The following is a 20,499-nucleotide window of genomic DNA, read 5'->3' as shown; positions in this document are numbered from 1 at the left end:
CCTATTTATTTAAGTAATTATATATAAAATTTAAAAATCAAATTTGCAAAAAAATATTTTTTGCGTTTTAAATAAGCACTATAAATTATTTTATTTAATAGGAGAAGTTGCGCCATGTTACCAGTATTAAGCAAAAAAAATTAATTAAAAAATATTTAATAATTTATGAGATATTTAATTTGTTTATCAAATGTTACTATATTTTCAATTGCAGAAACGCGGTTGTTACCAAAAGAATATAAACCTGTTTAAAATCTCATTACTTTTACTTGTATGTATGTTTTCGATAAATTTATTGACAAATTCAAATTTCAATTTAATTCCCCTCTAAAATGACATTTGAAAATTGTTCTAATTTGTTTATAATTTGTTTTTTTAGTAACGTCGCGGGATTAAACATTTTGAAATGCTGTTCCAATAATGGGGTTCCTGGAAATTTTTCACTAATTAACAAATTTTTTTTGTCGTTTTTTCTTCTTCTTTTTTCTCCTTATAGTAAAAGATATAGTTTTGCTTATAGAGGGGGTTTCATTAAGAATGTCCAATATCTGAGTTGTCGATTCTAGACCTCAAAATATTCAGATTTAACCATAATAACTTAAATAAAATAGGGCTCCTTATTGAGTTACAGGGTGTTTTATTTAAAAATTGAAAAATTATTTTTGCTCAGTATTTTAAAACTATTCGACGTATCCTTTTCATACTTAGTAGAAAGTGTAGGTACTATACACCATATGAAATTATCTTAAGGTACAGGTTTCCGGCTATTACCAGAGGCGTACGACAGGGGGAAGCAAATGGTTGACCCTTCCCAAATTCTACGTCACTGGCGAAATTGCCATTTTAGCACAATTTTTCGATTCTCCAATACTCTCTATGTAAATAACTTACTCTTCACTCGTAACGATAAAATCATTAATTTTCGAGATATTTGAAGTTAAATATGTAACGGCACAGTTATTTTGATTAATGTTTTGTGCCGCTAAATTTTTAATTTCAAATATCTCGAAAGCTAATAATTTTATCGTTAAAACTGAAGAGTATATTATTCATTCTTAACGATAAAATCGTTAGTTTTCGAGATACTTGAAACTAAAAATTAAGCGAAACAATATATTGATCAAAATAACTGTGCTGTTACATGTTTAATTTCAAATATCTCGAAAACTAATGACTTATCGTTACGACTAAAGACGATGTCATTTACATAGAGAGTATTGGAGAATCCAAAAATTGTGCTAAAATGGCAATTTTACCAGTAACGTAGAATTTGGAAGGGTCAACCATTTACTGTCCCCTCTCGTACGCCTCTGGTAATAGCCGGAAACTTGTAGTTAACATAATTTCATAGGGTGTATAGTACTTACACTTTCTACCAAGTATGAAAAGGATACGTCGAATAGTTTTAAAACACTGAGCAAAAATATTTTTTTTTTAATTTTTAAATAAAACACCTTGTAACTCAATAAGGAGCCATATTTTATTTAAGCGATTTTGGTTAAATATTAATATTTTGAGGTCTAGAATCTACGACTCAGAGATTGGACATTCTTAATGAAACCCCCGCTATAAGCAAAACTATATCTTTTACTACAAGGAAAAAAAGAAGAAGAAAAAATGACAAAAAAAATTGGTTAATTAGTGAAAAATTCCCAGGAACCCGATTATCGGAACAGCATTTCAAAATATTTAATCCCCGCGACGTTATAAAAAAAAAACAAATTATAAATAAATTAGACCAATTTGTAAATGCCATTTTAGAGGGGAGTTAAATTGAAATTTGAATTTATCAATACATTTATTGAAAACATAGATAAAAGTAAAAGTGATGAGGTTTTACACAGATTTATATTCTTTTGGTAACAACCGCGTTTTTGCAATTGAAAATATAGTAACATTTAATAAACAAATTAAATATCTCATAAATTATTAAATATTTTTTAACCAATGTTTTTTTGGTTAATACTGGTAATATAGCGCAACTTCTCCTATTAAATAAAATAATTTATAGTGCTTATTTAAAACGCAAATAATATTTTTTTGCAAATTTGATTTTTAAAATTTATATATAATTATTTAAATAGATAGGGGGTCAAATTTAATTTAGTAAGTCTTAGGTAAAAGATTTATCCTTCATCTTTGCAGAAAATAATCCTAAAGACCTTCATTAAAATGTAAATTACCTCAGCAGTTAAAAAAGTAAATATTGTGCAAAAATGACTCCTTTTTAATTAATTAAACAATGATCCCCTCATATGATTTGGATATTTTTTTGAAAATATCTTTTGTATTCACCTAAACTTTAATATAAAATTTATTCCAACCTGTACGGAATTACATTTTGATTTTTTTTTTATTTTATTAGGCTAATATGTCAGCACTGGTCTTATCAGTATTTTATATATGGCCACTTTAGTTTTCTGGATAGTTTTGAGGCCATGTGTCTTCTCAAACCAGAGTAACACGTATTGGTAAGACTTATTCTTCTTTTAATTTCTTCACCGACGTTGTTATCTTTATTCAACAGCAAGCTTAAGTATATGCAGATGTGTCCACACCTTCCAGTTCTAAACCATCAATTATTATTCTTCTAAATGACTAGTGAAAAACAAAAACTTAATAACCGCAAACCATACAACATAGCTACATGGAATGTCCGTGGTCTTTTACAGCCGGGCAAACAAGCTATTCTGGAGAAGGAACTGGAACGAACCAATATCTCTGTGGCCGGGCTCTCTGAACTTCACTTCCGTAACGAGGGGCACTACATAACTAATTTGGGACATTTCATGTGCTTTTCCGGCAACACTAACAAAAGTATCAATGGTGTTGGCTTTTGGGTTTCAAAATCTCTTTCTCCTTATATACTGGGATATCAAGCATTTGATTCAGGTCTATGCGCCTACCTCAACTGCTGATGATGATACAACTGAATCTTTTTTCAACGAACTGGAATCATATCTGCAAAATATCCCAAATAAAGAAATCGCTATCATCATGGGTGATTTAAACTCAAAAATCGGAGTTACTATGGCTGACGAACATAACGAACTATAGTGGGTAGATATTGAATAGGTGAACGTAATTCAAGGGGAGACCGCCTTATCCAGTTCTGCGTTGACAATGACTTGACAATAATGAACTCTATGTATAAGCACCACCCCAGAAGATTGTACACTTGGATCTCACCTAACGGACGACACCGAAATCATATCGATTACATAATGATTAAACATCGCTGGAAAACATCTATTAGCCAGTGTAAAACACGACCTAGCGCTGACTGCGGCTCTGACCACCAACTTCTTTTTGCAACGCTAAAGCAAAAAATTCAAGGCATGTGCTAGGATCCGAAACGAGAGGATATCAAAAATAAAAGATACACAACAATTTAAAAGCCAATGTAATGAAAGATTCGAAAATATTTTACTAACTATCGTCACTCATGATTCCGAAAAGATTTGGTTATCTTTTAAAAATACCTTGATACAGACCTTGACTGACTGCGAGGCACAGTCTAATGCCGTCTCAACCGGACCAAAAAAAGTGTGGATGTCTGCAGATACTTTTGACCTCGTTGAAGAACGTAGAAAACTTAAAATTGCTGGAATCGAGAACCCTCTCAGGAATTCCCAGTACCGACAGCTATCTAGAGCTATTCAGGCTGCTTGTAGACGAGACAAAAACAAACATATAGAGAAAATCTGCAGAGAAATTCAACTACATGCCGACACAAATAACACCAAAGAACTCTTTGATAAAGTCAGACTACTCACACGTAAATTCAAGCAGAAATCTTGGTCTATCAAAGATGATGAAGGTAATGTACAGACGGATTTGGACAAGGTTATTGATGTTTGGAGGGCGTATTGTAAGTCTTTATACGCCAATGCGGACAAGATGCCAGCGGACACCCCGTTTGTACCTGACTGCCAGACCTCCACTTTCCATTCTCCTTCAACAGAGACACACCACACTAGTTTTGAATCTGAACCTGACATACTTTTTTCCGAGGTGGAATTCGCTTTAAAAAGACTTAAGTTAAACAAAGCAGCAGGATATGATCTCATTACTGCAGACGTCTTGAAGCATCTTCCGGAATGTGGAGTGAAAATATTACATCGATTGTGTAATGAAATATGGCACACAGGCGTCTGGCCTGAGGATTGGAGAAAGACCATAATCATACCTCTTCATAAGAAAGGTTCAACAAATAATTGTAACAACTACAGGCTATTAGCTCTAATATCACACGCCAGTAAGGTGATCCTCTAGATACTGCAACGGCGTCTAGAAAACTTCATAAGTTGGCAAATAGCACCTGAGCAGGCTGGATTTGTAAAGGGCAGAGGTACTAGAGAACAAATCCTTAATGTAAGAAACATCATAAAAAAAGCCAGAGAATACCAGATCCCGATATTTATATGTTTCGTCGATTATACAAAGGCCTTTGATAATGTTAGATGGGACAAACTATGGAACATATTGACGACAATGGGTGTACCTAAACACTTGACTCACATTATTAGCAAACTGTACCAAGATAACCTGGAATATATTCGAATGGACGGATACCTGTCTGACAAATGCACTTTGGAGAAGGGAGTACGCCAAGGATGCGTTTTATCTCCCTTATTATTTAACATCTATTCGGAGTTCATAATGCGCAGAGTCTTGTATGGTTGGGAGGGAGGAGTAAACCTAGGTGGTGTTAAGATATCTAACTTGCGTTTCGCAGACGACACTACACTTCTAGCCTCTACTCCAGAAGAAATTACTGAATTATTAAAAAAACTCGAGGTAGAAAGTGCTAAATTTGGACTCATGGTTAACTACAACAAAACCAAAATCATGGTTATTGATCGCCAACAACAGTTTCCTGAAACCCAAACTATTGCGGGATGCGAGGTAGTCTCATCTATGATATATCTTAGAGCTCTAGTTAACAACACAGGCAGTTGTGAACCCGAAATTAGAAGACGCATTCAACTAGCAAGAGCAGCAATGAGTTAACTAAACGGGGTCTGGCGTGATCGTTACATTACTATGACAAACAAAAAGAGACTCGTTTCAACTCTGGTCTTTTCCATATTTTACTATGCATGCGAGACATGGACAGTCAAAGAATCAGGTAGACGACGTATAGACGCCTTTGAAATGTGGACATGGAGACGCCTGCTTCGAATTCCATGGACGGCTCGCCGTACAAATATCTCGGTTCTGGATGAAATTATACCGGATCAGCGTCTCTCCAGTACCGTTTACTCTAGAATTTTAAAGTTCTTTGGTCATATCCATCGAAGTGATCACAAAATGGAGCGGTTGGTGGTCCAAGGAAGGCCTCAGACTCAACGCCAACGCGGAAGATCTCCACAGCGATGGGCGGACATTACTAAAAAGCTTCTCAACAAACAGTATACTGAGGCAATACATGTAACTGATGACCGCGACCAGTGGAGAAATATTATCAATCAAACTGTCCGAGCTGCTGAAGCCCAATTATGAACCACAACACATCTACTAAGATGTTAATGACTATGATGATGAAATGACTAGTCGCTTGACCTAGTACAACACATATCAGTGAGTTTGTGGATCTAGCCATGATGTCAATGCCATCTGCATATTCGACAACTTATACAGGTTTGTTAAAGTGCTCTTTGTGTTAATCTGGTACTCTCGAATTACCTTTTCTAGGGCAATGTAAAATAAAAGACATTTTTTTATTGGCTATTAGATCTTCTGCATTCTTCGTCAAACCAACAGTCGTTTGTTCTTTAAAACTCCCTTAGGCGGTGTGTGCATAACTTCTTTACGTTCAATCCAGTGTTCTTCTATGCTTCAATTTTATATGATTTTTGGAAACACTTCGTTTAAAATTTGCATGTAACTATCTCTAGTGGTTTTCGATTTTAGCACCTTAGTATTATATTTCGAAGATTTTATGCTGCGGTCCTCTTCAATGAGTTATTACTCATTACTCTATATTCCCATTACAATATTCACATAATATATCATACATTTTGAAAATAGAATTAGTAGGTCTGGATCCCGCGTATGAAAAAAAAGTTGATTAATAGCAAGCTGAAAATTTGTTAATAGCTTAAGGGTGTCTAGTCGGATAAACTTTGATATATGGGAACACTGTAACAGGGGCAGTTTTAATTGTGGAACAGGTTAAAAATTTGGAACGGTCAGACTACGAAAACGGCACATTTATTTTGTCCGACAGAACAGACTTAAACTCTCCGAACAGAGATTAGACTCTCATGCAAAAATCAGACTGCTATTTATCACCGGTCATAATTCCTGTCATTTGACATATTCTACATGTTCCACTCATTAAAACGCCCATTTGGTGATAAATAGCAGTCTGATTTTTGCATGAGAGTTTAATCTCTGTTCGGAGAGTTTAAGTCTGTTCTGTCGGACAAAATACATGTGCCGTTTTCGTGGTCTGACCGTTCCAAATTTTTAACCTGTTCCACAATTAAAACTTCCCCTGTTCCAGTGTTCCCATATATCAAGGTTTGTCCGACTAGACACCCTTAAGCTATTAACAAATTTTCAGCTTGCTATTAATCAACTTTTTTTTCATACGCGGGATCCAGACCTATAGTGGTTGATGCTTACTTCTACGCATGGTGTATTATATTCATGGTTTACAGACTGCGGTCAGCAATTTTTCTCCTTGAATTTTGTCTACAACTGACAAAGAAATTATCAAATGCGTTGCGGGTGCGGATGACACATATTAGTAAACCCATTTTCGCATTTCTTTTGCTAGTGATTTTCGTAGTTCTAGACAAAACCATTATTGTAACTATTTAGACAACTGATAGACATAAATACGTAATTTGTTAAGAATATTCAGTTAATAATCTTGGTATGTGGTTTATAAATTTTAGCAAATGTATCAAAAATGGAGATGGTTGGACTCTTACCATGAAGGTTAATATTTTAGTCTCCGAATCATGCCAATCATTTGGTGATTGTCTTAGGGATTTGGACGCTAAAGGCTTAATACGAGGTGATTTTGTTTTACTAGAACCTGGCACCATGTCCAATGTGCAGCTATTACCTCTTTTGGAGAAGCACAGGTAATTACACATTGTTTACATAATTTATTTGCACAACTGCTCTATATTCCTGGTTAATTCACATATTTATTGTGTAAATATCAATTATATCTTGTATTGTACATATATATGGAGGGTTAGAGTTCAAGAAGATATCCCCGAGGTATCACCATACCTCGGCATATAATGGCAAGTATAGTAGAGACAAGAATAAAAACTCAAATAGAAACAACTATGGAAGATACACAGTGTGGATTCGGGAAGGACAGAAGCACGTAAGACCTAATATTCACAATAAGACAAGTAAGTAAGAAGGTAATCAATAAGAGTAGGGAGATACTTGTATGCTTTATCGACCTGGAGAAGGCGTTTGACAGAATACGAAGAAAGGACGTACACAAGACACTAAAAGAAAGGGTGGTCGACAGGCACATAATATAAGTAATAAAGGATATGTAGAAAAATAATACAAATAAAGTAAGACCAACAACCAGGAATTCAGAGAATTTACTACAAGTCAAGGCGTCAAACAGGGATGCATGTTGAGTCCACCGCTATTCTCAGTGATACTGGATGAAGCAATAAAGAAAGCCAAGAGAAGAATGAGACAACTAATATTAGGATACTGGCAAATGAAACAGACTCAACTACTATTTGCAGACGACATGGTATTGATAGCAGAAAACAGAGAAGACTTACAGAACAATCTTGAAATGCTATAAGAAGAAATATCAAACATAAATAATAAAATTAATACAGAGAAAACAAGAACAATGACAATTTCAAATACGAAGCAGACACACGCAATAGAATTAGACGGGAAACAACTAGAGCAAGTGGAATATTTTAAATACTTAGGAGTAATAATTAAATAAAATGGTAAACAAGACATGGAAATAAACGAGAGAATGGGACGAACAGGAAGCTTATTTAACACTATGAAAACAACATTTTTGGGGAAAAAGAGATACCGGAGAAGGGAAAAACGGCGGTCGTTAGATCAGTAGTTAGACCAACAATCATGTATAGCAGCGAAACAAGGACATTGACGGGAAGACAAATATCCAGAGTCAATGCTGTGGAAATGGTTGCTGAGGAAAATAGCAAACAGAAAGAGAACGAAACAATCAGACAAAACCTAAAACTAAAACGAATCAATAAAAAAATAGTAGAGGGACAACTCGGATGGTTCGGGCACGTGTGTAGAATGTCGAACGAGAGACTAACAGAACAAATGTTCGAAACGAGAGTGCGGGGGAAAACAAAAGAGGAATACCAAGAGTTATATGAATTGATGAAATCAGAAAAGAGGTCAAAAAGAAAGGATTGACATTGCAAGTGCAAGAGACCTAACACAAGATCGGAAAGCATGGAGACTACAATGCCAAACTCAACTCCATCAGCCTTACACCTAAAGGTAAAAAAGCTTAGCTTAGGACTAAGTAAGTAGAGTTCAAGAACAACATACAACAAATATTTTTGTAACATAATAAATGCTCTATCTAAATGCTAATAAATATCTATCACAGTTTATACCCTGAAAACATAGAGAGAAAATTTTGAGCGATGTCTACATACAAAATACACATTATAGAAAGGAAGGTTTTATACAGGGTGTCCCGAAAAGATTGGTCATTAATTATACCACAGATTCTGGGGTCAAAAATAGGTTGATTGAACCTCACTTACCTATATACAATAGTGCACACAAAAAAAGTTACAGTTACAAAATGAAAATCGATTTTTTTTTCATATATCGAAAACTCTTAGAGATTTTTTATTGAAAATGGACATGTGGCATTCTTATGGTAGCAACATCGTAAAAAAAATTAAAGTGAAATTTGTGCACCCCATAAAAATATTATGGGAGTTTTGTACGGTCCCTTAAGCCCCCCAAACTTTTGTGTACGTTCCAATTAAATTATTATTGTGGCACCATTAGTTGAACACAATGTTTTTAAAACTTTTTTGCCTCTTAGTGCTTTTTCCATAAGCCAGTGTTTATCGAGATATTTTGAATATTTGTCGAATCCACCACATATTTGTATATGGTCAAATACGATTATAGAGACGTGTTAATAATTTGAAAGTTTATTTATAATAATTTACATTTTTAGGTATATTTTGAAAAAGAAGCCACATCTCGATAAAAGGTGACTTATCAAAAAAAGACTTAGAGGCAAAAAAGTTTTAAAAACACTGTGTTTAATTAATGGTACCACAATAATAGTTTAATTGGAACGTACACAAACATTTGGGGGGTTTAAAGGAACAAAACCCCCATAAAATTTTTATGTAAACATATTAAGAAGCCGCGTCTCGATAAAAACTGGTTTATCGAAAAAATACTAGGAGGCAAAAAAGTTTTAAGATCGTTTTGTTTAACTAACGGTACCACAATAATAAATTAATTGGAACGTACACAAAAGTTTGGGGGGGTTTAAGGGAACAAAACCCCCATAAAATTTGTATGGGGTGGAAAAACACTATAATTTTGTTTTAAGATGTTACTGCCATAACAATGATACATGTCCATTTTCAACAAAACATCTCTAATAGTTTTCGATATATTGAAAAAAATCGATTTTCATTTTGTAACTTCAAAGGGCTATAACTTTTTTTATGACCACATTTGTACTAAGGTAAGTTAGGTTCAATCGAACTATTTTTGATCCCAGAATATGTGGTATAATTTATGACCAATCTTTTCGGGACACCCTGTATATAAACTACATATTTATACAGTTTAGAGTATACATATTTATAACATCGTAGTTCACAAAATATGGTAAAAATATTGAGTCGGTCAGCGATATAATAATAATTGAATCATTATTCCAATTGAATAATATACTATGTTTATTGAATAATAGACTTACATTGCATTCTGTGGATTTTTCTTTGAGCTTTTTTTTCCTACAAACCTTTGGACCAACGAAAATGTACGGCATGTAAAATAATGTTATCTATGCATAAAATACTTTCAAAATAAATTAATTTTATGTTGTTTCAAATCACCCCCCGAACCACGGAAAGAGAGGGGATTGCAACTCTCGATTTTTCCCCTTGTCGCATGATTTTTGTACGGCGTTGCGGAATAATGGATTAGAAGTTGTATTGAAACAGTATGAAACTGATGCCGTACCGAATGAAATGACCAAATTTACCCTGGAAATTGTCAGATAATCAAAAAAATTACGAACTTTGTGGCTCACAATTTTTGTGCGGCACTGGGCGCTTTCCTATTATTTTTCATGGATCTATCGATGGTAAACATGCCGTACAAAAATATTTGACCAAAATGTACCCACTCTACCTGCACTTTTGAATTCTCACCAGCACTCAGTTGGACTGCTTACAAGTGACGGCATAGTGCTGAATCTTATTATTTTATGCTCTTATATCGTCCTATATACGTCACCTGGTGGTTCATATGACACATCCATTTTTGACATGGGCCTGTAGTCTATAAAGCATATTTGCTTTTTTTGTACTTATTCTTTTTATACAGACTATTTAATTTTAAATTTACACGGCAACACTGCTTCCCCGCTTCACCTTAAGCTGGCTACAGACTATGCACGATTCGCGATGCGTGATTCGTTGTAGTTCGTAATAATTTGCGAATAAAGCATGCAGACTTTGCGTAGTTCTCGATTCGTAAAGCGCGATGCCTGATTTATCCATTGTTCGTCGGTTCATGTTGATGCGCAGCCTTTGATGTTCGTTAATTGCCGCTCACAAGAGCTAATTACTGTGCACACACGAATCATGTTGCTTACGAATCGATTTTTAACGAACAAGACCCTACACACTATTCGTGAACTGCCCGCGAATCGCGCTTCACAAATTGCGAATTACGCATAGTCTGTAGCGAGCTTTATGCACATAATTCGCGCCGATTTATTCAGTCATTCGTCATTCTACAGTAGCAATGCAACTCTTTCTCATAAGCAATGTTGCCGAGTTTAGCACTTCCTTCATTGGGCTACATCTAATCCAACATTAAACAGTCTGTATCATTTTTATTTTAGCGAAATAGTTAAAGCGGACAAATACACAGCCATGACTCTAATTTTACAAGAAGCTGGAGTTGGTCATATTGCAAGAAATAAATTAGAAGATATTTTATTAGGCACGGATATCAACAACAGAGTACTTTTTTATCAGAGACGTAGTAAACGCAGAGAGCGAAAATTGAACTTTCCCGTGGTAAGTAACTTGTTTCCATTTGTTCACAGTTCTTTTCGTTCATTAATGGCCGGTTTCACAAAGTAAAGTTATCTTGTGATTAAGAGCGTAGGCGCCAATATTTTACGGCTATCCCTACTTTCCCTATCTTTCTTTATACGGCAAATTACGTGTAATAAAATTCTCACTGGTATGGAAGCTGCAGGAGATGTAAACATTAGTTGACAATTACATTGTCATCAACAACATAGAGATGGTTATTTCGTTCAGTTTTTGAATGTTCTTGGATAACCGTTACTTGTAGAATCGCTTAAATTATTAATTAATTTAATTACTAGGATCATTTTTTCACTATGTATTCAGTGATTACAATAATTTATATACTATACAATAAAAACTAATAATCGAAAAAAAGAGAAAAAGTGGTGATTTTAATAATATACTGTTACTTTGGAACGCTTAGATACATTTTATCTAAGCGTATTGTGAAACATCTTTAACAACAAAATACTTGGATCACAAAATATACCCTGGTGTATCTGTTCTTGGATCTTCCATAAATAATAAACAATAAATACCGTCTTAAATCAATTAAAATCAAATTATCAAATTATATATAAATCAATTAAAATCAAATTACCTTCACGTCTTAAATCAATTATTTATCAAATACAATGTCAATATTATTTAATAAACAACTCAAAATATTCCTGAACCCTTGTCAAATATTTAGTAGTCTTGTCAATGTCAATACATTCTGTTCGACTGAGTGCGTTTTATGAAAAGAGAGCGAATGTTCGATTTGGAAATTATCACCACTGACATGGTGTTCATTTTTTTCGAATCCTGAAAAAAATAATAAATATTTTTGAAAAAAAGAATGTGTGTACTTTGTACGCACGTAAGAAGTTATACTTCTATTATATATGATTTCAACGAAATCAATATACTTTAAACAGTTTCTCTACTACTTTCCAAAAATTTTTATTAAAACAATACCAAAAATTAAAAAAATAAAAGAATAAAACACACACAAACACATTGAAAAATGCCACAAAAGTTTCTTTTGAATGAGATACTTGAAATTAAAAATCGCACTAAATTTTCTCTTCTTTTTCACCCTTCTAACTTGTTAAAATAAACATTATAGAAGCTTTCAGAGACTTTCGGTCCTCGGTAATAATGTAATCTTTCATTCTGCGCTTAAATTTTTCAAAAATCCTATTAGTTTTCTCAGGATTCGAAAAAAAAATGAATGCATTTAAAAAGCATTGGTTCGAAATTTTGCGCCTGCGCTTTGAAGAGATAACCAGTGGTTACCCTGAAATATGCGTTTCACAATATAAGGTCAACGCCTGGGTTGTGGCTAACCGACAACATTTTTAACTTAAAGTTAGAGTTTAACTTAAAGAGTGTTGGTCAAGTATTGGTTTAGATTTTAGATCTTGACCGGGATATCCTAACCTAATTTCGAATTTCGTTTTGTTGACAGAGTATAGATACGTCAATAATTATTATTAATTAAAATCAGTAGATATGAATTTATATTATGATGTAAAGCTGATGAAATGTTTCTCGGTCGGCAGCTATATGAAACAATTCCTCGACCGTTCGACCTGTCCATTGTCTAATGTTACGCAGTCAGCACAGTTGTTTTCTTCCAACCCAGCGATTTCCTTCTCTTTGTTTGCTACATATTAAATATGTAGCACAGCGGCGACCCGTTGCCTAAAAAAGTGGTGAAGATGAGGAAAGTCTGCAGGACCCAAAAGAAATTTCGGTATACTTATACCTATGACGCGCCCAAATCTCATTAAAATTCTTTAAAAGTTGTTTAGAGTTTAGGGCCCTAACAAACTTGAAAAAATTTTTATGGCACTTATATTAGAGACGAGGATGAAGAGATACTTAAGCAAAAAAGCAGTATGTATTGGATAGATTAATAAAACTGACTTAATTAATTTTTATAAATCAAGTCGAGTCTTCGATCGTTTATGGAGGCAAATCTATCAATGATAACCTCGTAGAAAGGATGCTTGTGCATAAGTTTATTTAATAGTTCTCTATGAGTGCGATAACCGTCAAACTAAAAGTTTTTAGCCTTTTTAAGCATAAAAAACTTCTTTCTACAGATACGGATTTCGATGGAATTGTCAGAATTAAACAAAACAAATTATAGTTTTCTGTAACAATGTCTTTAATTGGTTGTAATTTTATAACCAATTCTTGCAAATTACTATTTTTTAAATTTCCGTCGGCACAAAAAAGGCAGAGCTCTCTTTTAAGTCTTTGAATTTTAGTAAATTTTTTGCCAAAAACTCAAAATAAATTTTGAAAAGCGTCGGAAGGAATGATCAAACTGTATGACCCGAACTTTGTTGTATCTGCTAAGCTTACGAATTTTAATTCATCACAATCCTGAAAATGTCCATCCATTTCCATTAAAATATGATCATACTTATATTAAATAAAAAAATTAATGCTCTGTATTGGGTAGATTTTGCATTCGTGCTCATACCATCGTCACACCTAGATCTTTTCAAAGTATTAATGACGATCCTTGTGCTTGCTTTGTCAAAAATAGAATTAAAAAATTATTCGCTTCTTTTATCACGTATTAATTGACGAATCCTTTTTATCTAGTTTATAATATGAAAAATGTCGCTAAAAACTGTTGCTAAAAATGTAAACTCAAAATCATTTAAATCTCCTAAAAAGCCTTTAGCCAGCTGAACTGATTTGCGGTCTTCCATCTTCCGAAAAAAAAAACGAATACTGCCCATCATAGCACGCATCCAACTAAAACTTTACTAGATGAATACGGCGGATTTATTTTTAAATTCATCTGCACTTGCTAATCTGGGTACTATCAGTGCCGATATGATGACGTCACGTTGCCATGACAACCGTTGATGCTTGTGAAGCTGAGAAACGAAATTTCATCCACGTCTTCATGTAACTTTGCTCGAGTCATAGAAGTCAAATGACACGGTCATGTAGGTCAAGGATCTACAGTTTTGAGTTTTAGATTACATATTGAGATTCTTTTTTAATTTTTGGATTAATTAAAAAAGAGTAGGTTTATAATTAATTTTAGTATATTATATAATATTGCTACTTATATTTTTTTATTTTTTTGTCTCAATTTAATTATATTTTTGGTGAAGCTCGCCTTCATCTACTTCACCTGGCTGGCCGCCGCTGATGTAGCAATTCATATTTCATTAACACATTCAATATACGACCAGTCCCGGGGTACTTTGTTTTCTCTGTGGATTTTTACCTTTTGTAAGAAGGGTAGGCATAATATGTATATTTTGTCTTCTGCACCTGCTTTGTTTAATGTTTAATAAAAACTTTGATAGCGTATCTCAAAATCTTTCTTGTTTGATAGCGATTTATTTTTAACTTCTTTTTTTGGTTCTACAACTTCGATTTTTTCAGTTAAAATCGAGTATTTATACTTGGCGTATAAATGCTAGGAAAGAGCCTTCAAAATACTAATTTTTTATCTACTGTATTATCTACACCAGAGGTCCTCAATCTGTGGTACATGTACCACTGGTGGTACATATCATTATTTGCGGTGGTACACAAAACACAAAAAAATTAAAATAGTAGTACTTAGTAATTCTTGATAATAAAGGGTGATTCAGTGAAACGATACGATTTGACAGCGCTGCTGACGATAAAATAGAGGAGCCGCAGGCTTGCGATGTAAACGTTGTGAATCTAGAGAGTGGGAAGTTTAGTTATCATGGAGGAGTGGTCTTGTGAACAACGCACATTTGCTGTGAAGCTTATTACAAAACGCTGGACGGAAGGGCCGCCCGAGAACTTTATCGTACCGATCTATTATCGTTATCGTACTAGATACTGGCATTCTATAAAAATAGCAAAGTTACTCGTTATTTTGATATTTTAGAAACACCTTGTATACTTGAAAATATTTTATAGTTCTACGCATCATTAATTCCTGCATTTGAGAAAATGTTCGATGCCATATTTCGGGGACACACTATAGATGTATAGATTATTGCATAAATCAATAGAATATTATAGTCATACTTTCATTTCAAATGAGTTCATTTTTCTGAGAAATTAATAGTTTACAATATTTGCATTTCATTCTATTTCTATTGCGCCAGTCAATGCGCGAGATTAAGAACAAGGTATTACCTCCGAACTCTATCCTACTGCATGGATTTTAATGAAATTTTGGGAGTAGCCCAATCTCTTGATTCAAAGTCTATCCTATATACTATGGCGCTTTTATCATGGGGGCGGTTCCCACCACTTCTCGGGGGTGGAACATTTTTATTTTCGAATTACATGGAGAAAAATGAAGATTTTTAAGAAAATTTAAAAATGCATTCTATAATTTGATCACATTTTTTACAAAAACCATTCATTTTAAACCCGTTCAACTTTTTGAAAGTAGAAACAACACTATATTAAAAGGTATTGCAGAAGAAAAACAATGCATTTAAATTCTGGTGGATGAGGGGTTAAATGGATATACTTTTCATTTTTCCTTAAAGTACATTAGTCATATATTTTTTGCACCATATCTCGCTTAGTTTGAATGTAACCGGCATTTAATGGTGCTCGTTTTAAAGGCCTTTTCAAACACTACAAAAGGCATTGGTAGCATTATACACCTAAAACCTACCGTTCCTCTGTTATTTCAAGTTGAATACACCAATTTGAGCATGCATCAAAAAACAAACTCTTTTCACCTACCATATCTCTTTTTGTATTATAAATAGAACATTTTCGAAGGAACGAATCTATTTGTTATTTATAACCTAAAAAATGTTTTATATAGTGTTTTTAGTTCGGTGCATAGTTTTTAAGGTATTCACAAAAAACCGTCCGAAAAGGTGTCATTTTTCAATGAAAATGGACAATTTTCAACTACGCATAACTCAAAAAGTATTGAGTTCTCAAAAAAAGAGTATAGACCAGTTTTTGCTTAGAAATAGGTTCTCTAGCCACTTCCTTGCTTATTTTGACCAACAAATGAACCGCCCCAAGATAAAAGCGCCATAGTATATAGGGTAGATTTTGTTTCTTGAGCTATTCCCTACTTACTGTGAAAATATCAAGTACATCGATGTAGGAGGATGGAATTCGGAGCCAAATACCCTCATTGACTGCCCTTTAATTAATAATGCTCTGCTATGATCGCGTGAGAGAGGACACACACAAGATTATAGCAAAATTTCTATTTACTGTAACTTTTCAAGTTGTTGAGCTACAGCAACGAGTTTTATGTCATTGGAAAGGTAATTTTGCATTCTTTCAAAATATGTAAAAATATAGGCGTATCAAAAAAATTAACATTTTTTTTTCATTTCCGGTTCAACCGGAAGCCACATTTTGGGTAAAATTTATTGTGATAATAGATAATAAAGTACCATATATGTCTGCAAAATTTTAAATTTTATTTTTATTACAAAGGAAGTTACGGGCACTCGAATATTTTTTTATAGAAAATTCATAACTCCCCTCCTATGGGGAGTTAAGAAATCTGACTAATGTCATTCAATTTACCGATAGGATTTCAAAAATACATCAAAAAATAAACAAATTCCTTGAAGCTATTTTTGAGAAAATCTAGTTCAAAATTATGTCAAATTTTGACCCCTTAAATATAGACAACCCATAACTTTTTCTGAAAAACGATAATATTCTTCTTATAGCACCATCTTTAGACTATATACCGACTTTTTCAAATTAAACTTATCTTAAACAAGTTTTTATATAGGTAGGGAAATGTGTCGGGTGGGCGGTCGTCCATGTTGGCCGCCATTTTGAATTTGGAAATGTCAAATTCCGTATTTCTATTTACTTATCGATGAGCTAACTTTGAGTTAAATTTCATTCGTTTTGGTCAAAATTTGCAAAAATGGGCCCTAAATAACCTCCCTATTTCGGCCCCCCTTTGAGATTTTTTTAAAAGCTTAGTTTCTCGACAAAATTCTCTTAAACTTACTCATACCTAATTTCATAGAAATCGGTCCGGTAGTTTTTGCTGGACGGTGGCGACATACGTACGTACATACTTCCGACATGTTTTTTATTATTTGCTTTTTAGACTCGGGGGGACTCAAAACGTCGAAAAAAAGTGAAATCTGAAAAAAAATTTTTTTGCTCGATCCTATAACTTTATCTATTATACTATACTACGTATGTAGTACGATAAAGTAAAAATGGTGAAAGTTTTGTGCGTGTGCAACGAGCATTTCGTTTACACTACCATTTGCCACCCCTTTCACAAGACCAAGTTACAAGACTTGGGTTAGGAACTTTGAAAGTAGTGGTTCAATATCACAGAAAAAAACTGGCAGTGTCAGAACTGCTCGCACACCACAGAATATTGAAGCGGTGCCAAATTCATTACACGCAAGTGCTCGAGGATCCCTGCGACGACTCGCATGTAATGAATTTGGCACCGCTTCAATATTCTGTGGTGTGCGAACAATTCTGACACTGCCACTCTTTTCTGTGATATTGAACCACTACTTTAAAAGTTCCTAAACCAAGTCTTAATAACCATGTTAGACAGAACTGCAGCGCGGGGCGGCAAATGGTAGTGTAAACGAAATGCTTGTTGTACACGCACAAAACTTTCACCACTTTTGTAATAAGCATTCACAGCAAATGCGCGTTGTTCACAAGACTACGCCTCCATGACAACTAAACTTCCCATTACCTAGATTCACAATGTGTACGTCGCAAGTCCGCGGCTCCTCTATTTTATCGTCAGCAGCGTTGTCAAATATCGTACCGTTTGAACATGATGAAACAAAATATTAGATGAGGCATCACAGATGGCATAGAGCGCATAGCATAGCTGAAGTGGAACTGGGCGAACCATGTGGAGAGAATGCATGATGGGCGGTGGACCCAAAAATTGCAGTTTGGAGGCGATGAGATTAAGCAGAGGTAGACCACATGATGGACAGATGACGTCAAACGAATCGCTGGGAACTGGCTGCATGAAGCTCAAGACCAATAACACTGGAAGAAATTATGAGATGTCTATGTTCAACTTTGGACACAGGCGGCTGGGTGATGATGATGATACACATATAAAGCTGTCTTCATTTTGAAGAAATGAGTCAATATGTATCTGTGGACCCCTAGTCTGTTTCCCCTAAGACTACATCTAGTTAAATGCTACATTTTTCCGATCTTACTATATGGTGTGTAGGTCTGAACGTTGACAGAGACGCTCACGAAAAAACTAGAAGCATTCGAAATGTGGATGTACCGACGCATTCTTCGGATATCCTGGACCGAACATGTCACCAACATAGAGGTAATCCGCAGAATCGGAAAAGAGAAAGAAATTAATTGTCCAGGGGAAAATAGAGAGTAAGCGAGGGCCAGGCAGGAGAAGACACTCGTGGCTCCAAAATCTGTGGAAGTAGTTCGGACTCACATCAATCAAAATATTCAGAAGTGCCACAAGCAAGATCTGAATTGCCGTGCTAATAGCCAACGTACGTTCGCAACGGAGAGGGCACTTGAAGAAGATGTATCTGTAGCGTTTTATACAACCTGTCATCAATCTGTTTCAAGAGATCTGAAGAACTGTGTCAATTGTTCGTTTATATTATGTCGTCGTGTGCTCCAGCTCTAGATGAGTATTATCATCAGTAGTGTTGCGAAGGTGCCGACCGTCAACCGGTTTTGTCCTCAGCCCATAAATCACTTCGAGGCTGATTTACGACGAGGAACCTTTTTAGAAGTTTTTATTATTAAATTATTGAAAATGGTTATTCATTTTTGATTTTTATTATTACTTGATTTGTTGATTTATTATGCAAATATTGTTTCTCGATTTTTCTGTAATAGTCTTTTAGCTGTATTATTTAAACAAACAATTTCTTTCCTGAATGTTCGCGAAAGATTATGTTTCTATAAAAAGGAAACAAAATTTGTATATTGAGTCAGTGGTAAATTTGAAAACGTCGGTGTAGTTTGATATGTAACGGGCGCGGTATATTTTTGAATTTGTAATTAGATAAATTATTAGATTTAGTGTAATAAATAAATTAGATATCGTAGTTTGTAAAATAAAGGATATAAATTCAGTGTTTTTTATTTGTTTTGATGTAAGTTATTAAAAATAAATAAAGTCAACTAAAATTAAACATTAGTGCCAAAAAGAACATAAACTAAATCAGAAAAGTAAATTCGCGTAATAATACCTAAGTAATAACCTAAAAATCAAGTTAAAAATAAATAAAGTCAACTAAAATTAAACATTAGTGCCAAAAAGAACAAACTAAATCAGAACAGTAAATTCGCGTAATAATACCTAAGTAATAACCTAAAAAGCAAGTTAAAAGACAAGTCTTGTAACAGTAGTCTTACCCAATATTCATTGGATATGCTGGTTTCTTGTAAATAGTCTTCAGTTGTTTTGCTATGATCATGATAATTGATTTCTTGATTATGACTGTTATTGATTCTGGATTATGGCTTATATCTTGAATATGGCTGTACGGCACTGTGTGCCGTAGCAGCTGGGTGATTGGTTCTGTAAAAATGGTCATGTTGGGTTAGTCTGTTGACATTCCAGAGTGCCACTTTGGGAAACTTGGTCATTAGGATAGTGTAGCAATCACTGTAATTAAAAGATTTAACATTAGACTCATCTATTTTCATAATCGAATACAGGCAAAGATAAATAGAAAACTAACGCAGTTTATACCAGTACAAAGCGGAGTCAGACATGGTGACTCATTACTCATTAAGCCCACTGCTCTTTAATATAATAATGGACGAAATAATAGAAGCAGTACGTAAAGGTCATGGTTACAGAATGGGGAACAAAGAAATCCAAATATTATGTTATGCAGACGACGCCGCAATAATCGCCGAGACAGAAGACGATCTCCAAAGATTAACACAGATCTTCAATACAACAGCCAAAAAATACAATATGATAATATCAGCAGAAAAAACCAAGTGTATGACATCTAAATACCCACTACGATGTAAAATCGAAATTGATGGGAAAATAATAAAGCAGGAAGCAAGGTTTAGATATCTGGGAATAGATATAACCGGTTACGGAGATGTTGAAGAGGAATTACGACAACAAAGCTTAAAAGCAAGTAAAGCGGCGGGATCTTTTAATGACACAATCTGGAAGAACAAACACCTAAAACAAGACACAAAAGCAAGAATCTATACAGCAGCAATTAGACCT

At 34.3% G+C, this 20,499-nt stretch overlaps 1 protein-coding gene across 2 annotated transcripts in view; it reads left to right on the top strand.

Annotated features, from left to right (window-relative positions):
- LOC114334800 (translation initiation factor eIF-2B subunit epsilon) overlaps nt 1-20,499 on the top strand; it is a 103,739-nt gene that overhangs the window by 20,913 nt on the left and 62,327 nt on the right. For both annotated transcript variants that reach the window (XM_050654311.1, XM_050654312.1), the window contains exons 3-4: nt 6,909-7,100; nt 11,114-11,291. In XM_050654311.1, coding sequence (XP_050510268.1) covers nt 6,909-7,100; nt 11,114-11,291 — 370 coding nt within the window. The remainder of the gene's footprint in view (nt 1-6,908; nt 7,101-11,113; nt 11,292-20,499) is intronic.

This window comes from Diabrotica virgifera, chromosome 6, assembly GCF_917563875.1.
Source record: "Diabrotica virgifera virgifera chromosome 6, PGI_DIABVI_V3a".
NCBI lineage: Eukaryota > Metazoa > Arthropoda > Insecta > Coleoptera > Chrysomelidae > Diabrotica > Diabrotica virgifera.
The sequence above is the reverse complement of the archived record's forward strand: the minus strand, read 5'-3'. Positions and strand labels throughout refer to the sequence as shown.